General features: G+C 41.2%; 1 protein-coding gene across 1 annotated transcript in view; it reads left to right on the top strand.

Annotated features, from left to right (window-relative positions):
* Positions 1-3237, top strand: part of SARC_00558 (hypothetical protein) — a 4254-nt gene extending 1017 nt beyond the window's left edge. Inside the window, exons 2-5 of the mRNA XM_014305743.1 lie at positions 481-642; positions 1298-1369; positions 2147-2257; positions 2406-3237. Coding sequence (XP_014161218.1) covers positions 481-642; positions 1298-1369; positions 2147-2257; positions 2406-2441 — 381 coding nt within the window. The 3' untranslated portion in view covers positions 2442-3237. The remainder of the gene's footprint in view (positions 1-480; positions 643-1297; positions 1370-2146; positions 2258-2405) is intronic.
* The last annotated feature ends 6823 nt before the right edge of the window (positions 3238-10060 follow it).

Here is a 10060-nt window from a genome sequence, read left to right as displayed (position 1 = left end):
TGTGTTGTGTCTGTGATATATATATATATATATATATGTATGTATGTATGTGTGTGTGTATGTGTACGTGTGTATGTATGTATATATGTATGTATGTATGTATGTATGTATGTATGTATATATATGCGTGTGTACGCGCTTTGCCTTGTTCTGAGTTTCTATATGTATATATATATATATATATATATATATCTGTGTGTCTGTGTGTGTGCATGTGTGTGTGTAGTTTTTTGTTTGCGTTTGTGTTTGTGTGTGTGTAGTTTTAGATAATTCTCCGCAAAAGATTATGTCCAATCCGTACGTAGGGATCTACACTTGATCATTCCCCAGCCGAACTTCTCTCAGACCAGTGTCCGTAGTATGCTACCTCATTACCATATCCATGGGGGTTAACAATAGTAACCACGTGAGCACAATGCTTCCAGAAAGACGTTCAATTCACTCCAGCAAGCACTTATACAATCAATCGCCATCTCTTAGGCAACTGGCCCTTCTATGCTTCCTTATTATAATTCGCACGGAGACTACTGGATATACGATCGAAGGAACGTTTTTGATCGACAACCTGAGCCGGGAGAGGTTCTGTTCTGCAAAAGCTTCACTAAAGCGGGTGATCGTATACTCAAACGGGTGGTGGCAGTGGTATGTAGATCGCGCGTGTTTGTGTTTCTCAGTGCTGTGTACGTGCTTACCCTATGTATGGTTTACACGAACGATGTACGAGATAGAGTATCTTGCAAGTGGAGTATGTGGTCTATGACATGGCATCGTTCTGTAGCTATTTATAGAATGACGGCGTCCACCATTCGCCGACTGACATCGCAGCGCCACAGTTCTCAAGTGTAACTGCGGTCTGCAATGTGGCAAAGATGTATTTACCTTTTAGTGAGCGGCTCCTTCGCCGTGTAACCTACATACATCATCACAATATGGACACCTTTCTTATGCAGGATAGCAGCACTATTTCATAATCAAAACAAGCCGGCGGAAAAATAACCCATCTGGAATGTACCTTTGAAGCTTAATTGATTTGGCTGTATCTCTAGTGATGTTCGGTTCCGCCGTGGTATTTATGTATTCATTGGCTACTGCGAGGCATTAGCCCATAGTGTGACGTATTAATCTCCGTGCACAAACAGTATGAGTTATATATGATTTTTGGGTTCTGCATGCGAACGCTCACCCGCTGCCATTATCATATCATTCATGTGCCATGCGAACACTCTTGATCTTGCATAAATGTATCAACAATTCTTACGTATGTACATATACTGATGTACGTTTATTGTCCGTGTAGGCTGGCGACCGGATTTCATGTAATTGTATCAGGCAGAATGAAGGCTTCTGCAATGGCGAGAGCTACCACAAGGTATGTGGTCTGGCAGACTTGAGTGGCTGTGTCCCGCTTGTTGAATACTAGCTTCTGATATGCGAGGTGCTCTGTACAGGTTTATATACCCGCCGATATCGTCGTGATTTATTCGGATTTAATTCTATGCGTCATTGGCACAGCTAACCTATACCCACGGCCTACGGTATCAGCCCAATATTTTTTGCAACGGTGTTGTTGATTATAAACCTGCAGGCTACATGTAAAGCCAGCAACCTACAAGCGCATTTCGAAATGCATTTTCTCGCTCTGTGTAGTAGCTAAATCTGTGTACGCTTAGTTTTAGTTCTTCTAGTCCATCCTTACACTCGCCGACTCTGGTCAGCTTCTGTCGTGCATTAACAATAGATTGCAAGATGTACCCAACATCACGTCTATGCTGGCTATCAATCCCGAATAGAACGTTCTGTTTTGTTTCTGTATTTAGTGGAGCAAGAAGAAGCAGACGTAACACTTTGTATAACTGCTGGTCTACTACTACCGTTGTTATAAAAACCGGCTTTCCACATTTGATTGAATGAATACCAGTCCGATCCCCGTACCAACAACTTTTGCTAGTTTTGCATTTGTACCTCCTTGCAGCTACATTATTCATCCTTGCGCTACATTATCAAAGTGTTGCTTTCTGGATTTAGAATAAGGCGAGCTTGCAACGAGAGTAGTGCAATGGACGCGAGCATTTACACGACCCTCTATGTTCAACAGCCGTGTCTGTGGATGTCATTGATTCTTTACTGCTCAAAACACACCCTTCAGATCCCTCGGGGGATGATGTGGCTTGAAGGAGACAATCTAGCAGACTCAAACGACTCACGCTACTATGGCCCGGTTCCACAAGCGTTAATTCTGGGGCGGCCCATATTCAGGGTAATGTCGGGTTTGGACGTGGTGTATTCTAGTTGGCACATGCAGTCGTGTTGATTATCATTTTATTGCGATGGCTTTATCGTTCAATTGTTTTGATGACATTATAAAATGTTTGCGTAGAGCTGATTTAACTTGCAAATCACAACAGATATGGCCGCCTTCAGCAATGGGACCCGCTCTGTGAGAGGGACGTGTGTTCTTGCTGTCGGTATTGAATTATCGATATCTAGTAGGATGAGTGAACCTACACTTCATACCGAATGGCTGTGTATCCATGCGATGACTTGCCGAGACCGTTCAACAAAAACACAGAAACAATCCCTTCCCTTAGAGTTCAGTATGCACCCATTCTACCTCGTCAGACCTGGATGAGTCTATTCCAAATCAAAAGAGCAAACCTATTACATACGCGCACGATCGAAGGGGTTCGCGACTGGCAGGCATCTTCACACTGAAAAAATTATCGAAGCTATTATTTATTATTGAGATTTTTCCCACTCCCCGCTATTTAAGTGCAAACTGAGCCGGCAACAATCGCAATAGATCATTTATACTGTACCCGTGTGTCGTAAGGAAGCGCGATTGCATCGATATAATCAGGACAAAATGTTACTGAATAACTGGACTTATGTGCCGTCACGGCTACACCAGGGCAAGGGCTTAGTCAACGATGCGGCAGCACTATGCGAGTCACTGTGAGAACCCCACAGCACTAGTCCATGGGGGTCAAAATAGTAAGCAAAGCAGCATAGCGAGCGCAGCGAGATACCACTACTAAGCAATTCATAACAGGCTCGAGCGGAAGCATGTCTACGGATTTCTGACTATACAAAGAATGCCATGGCATTTGTGAAGTTGTAAAATTACGACTTAATATGAATCTGAAAGGAGAAACGCTGTACGACCATAGAGCTCAGCAGCGTGACCATGGGGCGATAGCGATCGTACTGTCTTTCGCTACAATTAAAATTACACTATTAATATGGTTTGAGCCTGGTATAAACCCTTTATAACCTTTGCATACCGGCCGCCTGAATAGTGGACCAAGACCCAGCAGCGGTTGCAGTGGCAGATTATGTAAAATCTGTGGCAATCTTCAGAGGCCAGTGTAACCTATATTTAATAATTCGAACTTTCGCCAGTCACTGTCAGGGTCCCCGCTTTAATATGCGATGAGGTACGAGAAAATATATCTCCCACTTGAGTGCCTTAGCCCCAAACGTTGTTGCGGTGGCCAGTGAGCCTGCGCCATGTGTACCAAGCCATACACATTTGGCCAATACTTTTTTTCTGATATCTGTGCTGGTACATAATTCACCCGTCCATAATTTCCTCCTCAATTCAAACAAAGGCATTTCGCTACAGAATAAGGCTTGCTGAGTTGTTATTCGCTGTTTCTCGAGTAAATGTTGTTTCTATGGTGCATCATTCCTATCTCTTCGCACCTCGCGGTATATATACACGCAATAGCTTGCTGACCCGGACCACGGTCTCAAAAGCAAAAAACGAAATAATTACGTATTGTTTACTGTACAAACGCTCGCGACATGAATAAAATATTTTGATATCGTTGCGCTTGTATTTAGGCACGTATATGTAATATATAGCATTAGGCCTATAGGACAATTCAAACTTATCTTGTGTGATCCGTTCCATTCAGTATCCACCATACACATCGTCGAGCAGCTCATACTCAGGGATCGTCCAAACAGCGTTTTTCTAGGCAACGTATTCTCTATTTTAGCCTAACTAGGCAAACATTAAACAGGCTTACTAAACATTAATCCACGTGTAAACGAATGCTCCCCGTGACAATCAAATCCTCTTGCACCCCATCTTAATTCTTGCCATGAGGTACGGAACTTCTTTGAGTTTCTGCACCATTGTCTAGCTTGTAGGAATATACTTACTTTTTACTTTTTGAGAGCATTCGGCAAATAATACCCCAACGTTTAATTGTGACAATCCACTACTGTTTCATAAAAGCGTTCTTTGTAATGCATCAGAAACCTTGGATTGTATGTTGCACCAAGCTATCCAAAGCAACATCAAGATGAGAAGCGATCCTCTTCTGAATTTCCTTAAGGTCCCTACTAGAGTACACCAAAAATTGAATTGGAAAACAAAATTAGAAAATATTGATATTCTGAATCACCAATAGTTTTATATAGAAATTTTCCGCCAATACTATACTCTTTCTCGATTTAAAGTTGTGATGTTACACGGCGTGACTTTTCTGCTATTTGGCCCGCTTTCTTCGCGTTCGTATATTGCTACGAATAGAAAGATTAGATTGGTCATATTTGCATCCTCATCCCCGGAAGCTTCTACGCTGACACCTACATAGCAAATAAATATCAATTTTGCCTTTAGCTTCATGCCTCTTGAGTGAATGAACATGCTTGTTCTGTCGGCTTATCAACGCTTGTATATACATTATCACATTTTTAGCATATCTTTCAATTCATTTGGCATGTCAGTCTACGAGATGATCACGCGTACAACTATAGGCGGATATTTGCCGCTAAAAGATGACTCCTAAACAACTTGCAGGAGTGTTGAATAAGAGTATCTGTATGATACTTAAATGGTACCGAATAGGAGATATAAGGGGTAGAGATGAGCATAAAATTATGTCGAGAACACGAGAGGTTTTTGGTTTAGGCCTTGCACGTGCGCTTTAGATGCAAAGCTGCTCATCCGAATCGAGCTACAGGTCTACAGCACATCAAACCTTGCTCAAACGCCTCAATATTGGCAATAGAAACGTCATCTATCGGTAGATAATGCAAAACGCCGACAGTAGAAAATTGTGACGGATGTACCTAATAAAGGTTATTCGAAAAATGCAAGCCAACTTAACCAACAACGAATTCAATACAGGGAAATAGGTATTTTCTAGTGCTTTCTATGTGCCTTCGTGGTATTAGTCAGTAAATAAACATTCACCACAAAATTAGTCGTAAATATATTGATTCAGTACTGCTGCGACACACAGAACACAGACACAATGAATAATTACGTTGTTTACGCTGGAGTTCACTTTTCAACTTGCTTTGAACAACGAAGAGCGGCGTCAAACTCTAATGATCGCATTGTTGTGCCAGCCAAGGTTGAGTTCAATAGATACAGGCATTGTTTTGCCTCGCTCTACGAAGAAAGTTGATCTGCAAAATCTTGATCCCGCAAATGCGTTATGTCTTTACACATTGTAATCTGAAATCGAAGATCTACATGCAAGTATCGATAGCATACAAAGATGTATCTGCAAGTACAGGTTGACAGAGAACAAATATAGAACTATCTATCTCGCCTTATATTGATTGTTTCGCTTAAGCACTCACAATTCAAAACATTCGTCATGGCAATATATAAAAATTTTCAAAACGAATCAGAATAGTATCGATGATACATAGGATGGATATGTCTCTAGTTGTCCGTATCGACTGTCGTGCCTGTTAATTTTGACAGTGGCATATATTCGTGCATGTGAGGTTTTCTGAACTATATACTTATTTGTGATGTATACAAACAGCGATGGCGCTTGAACAGGACAGTCCTTTGGCGAATATATAATAAATTACCATTAAGCACTCTGGTATTGACTTCTGTATTCTGGTAGTATAAGAAAGTTACACAATAATTTGGTGCCCACACGATATCCTTTACAGCTTATTGGTTTATGAGTTTGACATATACGTATATATCAGATATATTTTTCTATTATCATTTGCAATGTCAACTCAGTGTCTATCGTTAGGTTCAAACGTCTAAATGTAGAACATGTGATGCTTCTGAAGGACCTATATAATTTAAATGTGTATTTTTTACTGTTGACATTAGGGATAATATTATTTATTTCAAAGGAGTCAAGTTACAATGTTTGTATATATGGTATGGCTCTCATAGCCGTTGTAGTGGTTCGGGGAAGATCGATGGGAAAAAGTGGTCAGTAAATTCCCTGTTGAAGCTTGGACCAAGTGAGTCGACAATGGAGGATATGCGCTGGGTCAATTCAGGCCGGTGCTGACAAAACCCTGACACCATCGAGTGTGCCACGTATTCGCTTTCTAACCTACTAAATAGCGTACCCACCTCTGTGGTTCGGATCGGGTCTTTATCGTGTAGTGCTGTGGAATGGGTTAGTGCAGAGTACTAAATGCCAAGTAGGACCAGGTTATCCGTCATAATTCGGTTGAGGAGCGAGGTTGGGGGTGAACCGATGCCGCACCAGACCACGGATGCACTCGGTATGTGCTGGTTTGCCTGTATTGGAAGTATCATAGGCCGAACCAACAGGCGCGATGAATTGGTTTGGACCGAAATTTGGAAGTGGTACTTCAACAGCGTGATTAGCCGGGGTATAGGAAACATTTTTTGATACGTCAGAGACGAGTGTGGGTACAGGGGTGGTTCTACATGCTGGAGAAAAGATCCAAGGTGTTCGTGGAGGGTCCAGATACCATGGAAGTCGTGGCGCTCCTGTAGTTGCTGGAGGAGATCAGGGCCAATGAGAGGTAGTTTTGGGCCTACCAGGATGCATTGGATCAGTTGCTGAATGCAGGCAAAGTGGCTGGTGGTGAATTTTTGGCCACCGGGACAGACAGGGAAGAGACATCCGTCAGTGCGGTAGTCGAGCAATGTGAACATGTACGTATTTGTTACAATCATAGCACAGAGCCGATTTGTGACTGCTCAGTTGTACTGGATAATTCAACATGCCAAATCTAACAGAAATTGTCTTTAAAAAATCGAATTTTGACCGGTTTTGGTCTGTAGAGACCTTTTTCTGAGTATACTTATATACAATCTAAAACAACAGATACAATATAGTCTCTTGATGTAGAAGTAGCGCAGTCGTACATCGTGTGTGAACATCTTGAACAAACACTAGTACGGGGAAAGATGCAACAACAAAATAGAAGAAAAAAACTATCAAGATTCACAAAACTTCGTTCGCAAGAATTGACAACCTGACGCCATGGCAAGTGCACTAGTACACTTTGAACGAAGGGGAGAAACCTCATCAACAAGTGCCGGAGAATAAAATTAAACTGCTGATATGATGTGTTTGATAGGAAATTCCCTTGCAAAACATCGTTGTTCAAGAACTACGGGTAACCGCTATTGTATTGTAACGCTGAAGATTTATGTTTTGTTACAATTGGATTGAAGCTCCGACGAACATCTTGAAGTTAGCTAGTACCTGTGCACTGTTGGGTATATTGAATAGTATTTGTTGTGAATTGCTATCAGTGACACCTAAAAATAGATCTAAGTTCGCACTGTGGACTTGGTTCGTGCTCATCAACGAAACAAAGATATCTATCTCCTGTATTTTTGCCGTGGTAATGCATTTTTTTTGCGGCACCAAAAACATCATTGGTGTACATCTTTTACACGAACAGCACAAGCAATGCTCCGAGAGTCCATATATCGCATTAAACGGCTGATGTGGATACCAGAAGTGCATATCTTCGTACGCAATTCACTTCAATCGATTTAAGGGTTCGTTTTAAAGTCGGAGGATACCTAGCCGAGAGAACGAGAGAAAGCTATTATTGAAAACACCAGTAAAAAATAGTAGCCTGATCAAACTATGTATGATAAGTGGAGACATATCTTCTTGATTATATGAATCTCAGTATTTTTAGTCAGAGAATAATTGGCGAAGAAAAATCAAACTGAAAAATGTACAGTAGACACTCTGAAACAATCAATCGCATATCTTGTGCACTTTCGAGATTAGCTATATAACATAATAATCCGTGGATAGCTGTAGTAAATGCTAGTACTCTGACCCTTCATGACATTCCTATCGCTCAGCTTGTTCTTTTCAAATACATCTTTAAGCCGACACAGTTTGAGTCTGGATTATATTATTATGTAAAACTTGTTTCAAAGAATATAACAATAAATAGATATGCATGGAGTATTAGAGGCAATAAGTCAGTGCTTAAATGAACATGTGCAGGTCTAGACCTCAGTATGAAGCGGAGTGCACAGTCATCACCCAGGACAAAACTGCAGAATAGGTACGACGATAGATTCAGAGAATCAATCTGAAAAGAAAAACTCTGACAGTTTAAATGTATCGTGGTTGTGTCTCAAGGCGCAGCACAGTCATCACCCCGGACAAAATTGCAGAACAGGTGCAATAATAAAGGGTAAAAAATAATCTGGGAAGAGAAACACTGACAGCTAAAATGTATCTTGGTTGTGTCTCAAGGCGCAGTTCCTCATTTTTAGTCCAGATCCGAACCTTATCTCAATGAGCGATTGAATGTCATTATACAAAGAATTAAGCTGAATGAAAATGAGATATAACAATGAAGCGTACCCAGTTCAACCACAGTGTGCCGAAATGTACCAAAGCATTATCATATATAAAATTAACTGCGAATGACGGAATAACTGAACGTATGAAGTTGGACGTATAGAAATAGAATAGATAGTCTCGCATCAGTAACATGCACTCTGACGTTGTGCGCTTTCTTGCCGAATCTATGTAGCCATGTATATCAAATATTGCAATAATGGTCCCAATTATTCGTACACGAGTTATCACAGCTAAATCCTAACTGACTTTAATTATTGTAGAACTTATGATAATTATGTCAAAGTTTGCAGTGTGACACTGGATTTTTTTATTCAGTGTTATCATAACAAACCAATATCTCCGGGCGGGGGTCTATTGAGATGATATGTACGATCATTTTACTTTGCTTCTACCACGTCTCCAGTTTCGTCATTGCAGATTTTGCCATTTTCAATTTCTATATTTATAAGGTGGTGGTGTATAGCTTTGCTGTCCCTCTTCGTACCATAATTTTTTTCTTCAAAACTCTGTAAATGGTTTAGATAGCCTTACTTTACTTTCGGTATCTATCGGGGTCGGGGGGGGGGGGGGGTGGGTTTGACTCTTGCGATCAGATCTATATACAGAAGGAAACCTGCCTATGTCCTTGATGAACATCGTGCTCGCCATGGTCTTTTCAAACTGGATCACACACAGCTCACAATCCATCTTGCCTCATAGTGCCTAACCAAAATAAACACATATTGGCTTCGTCATGCTTGAATATTTTTGTTGCCAAACCGGCATTGCCCTCGGCTTGTTACATACTTTCTGTAAAATCTTCGATCCGTGGTTGGCATGGGGAGAGCTAGGAATTAAGTACACGCGTTAGCTGCTGTCCATGTGGCGTCTCGTCTCATGGGGGCGAGGTGGAAGGGATTATCTTCACCGGCGGCTTCCCTAACCTAAGCACTTCTTGACTTTGTCCAACGGATATAGACCCGGGCAACAAAATTTTGAGAGAGAATAGACCGCCTCTCTTTTAATGTCTCCGCCCAGACAATTAGTATCAATGTTGGCGGGCTCATACTGTTTAGTAGAAGTGACCCGAATCACATACAAAACACGTATTAATTTGTGCACATATAACCAAGCTTTAGAGTAACACTTCCAGTAATAGTGTATCGTAGCTTAAGAAGTAGGATCAATAATGGCTAGTTCTGAGTCGAGAGTAGTGGCTCGTAAAAACCCTCGTCGCAATGGTCTGGACTTTATAGACCTCCGGAAAGTTCAAATAGCTTATTCATGCGATTGAATGTCAAGATGCACCGGGCAGCTAGATGAAGCAAGCGCATAATATGGTTAAAGGGGATGCATTTTGAATTGGACGACCAAATATTGAGCTACTCGTATCAATCAAATCACGTCTCTTTTGGGTTTAGCCAAACGGCAACGACAACAATGACAAGAAAACGCCAAGAATAAGTTACTAAAAATCACTTGGC

This window comes from Sphaeroforma arctica (assembly GCF_001186125.1).
Source record: "Sphaeroforma arctica JP610 unplaced genomic scaffold supercont1.18, whole genome shotgun sequence".
Classification (NCBI taxonomy): Eukaryota; class Ichthyosporea; order Ichthyophonida; genus Sphaeroforma; species Sphaeroforma arctica.
Note: the sequence above shows the minus strand (reverse complement) of the source record. Positions and strands in the feature narration are given on the sequence as shown.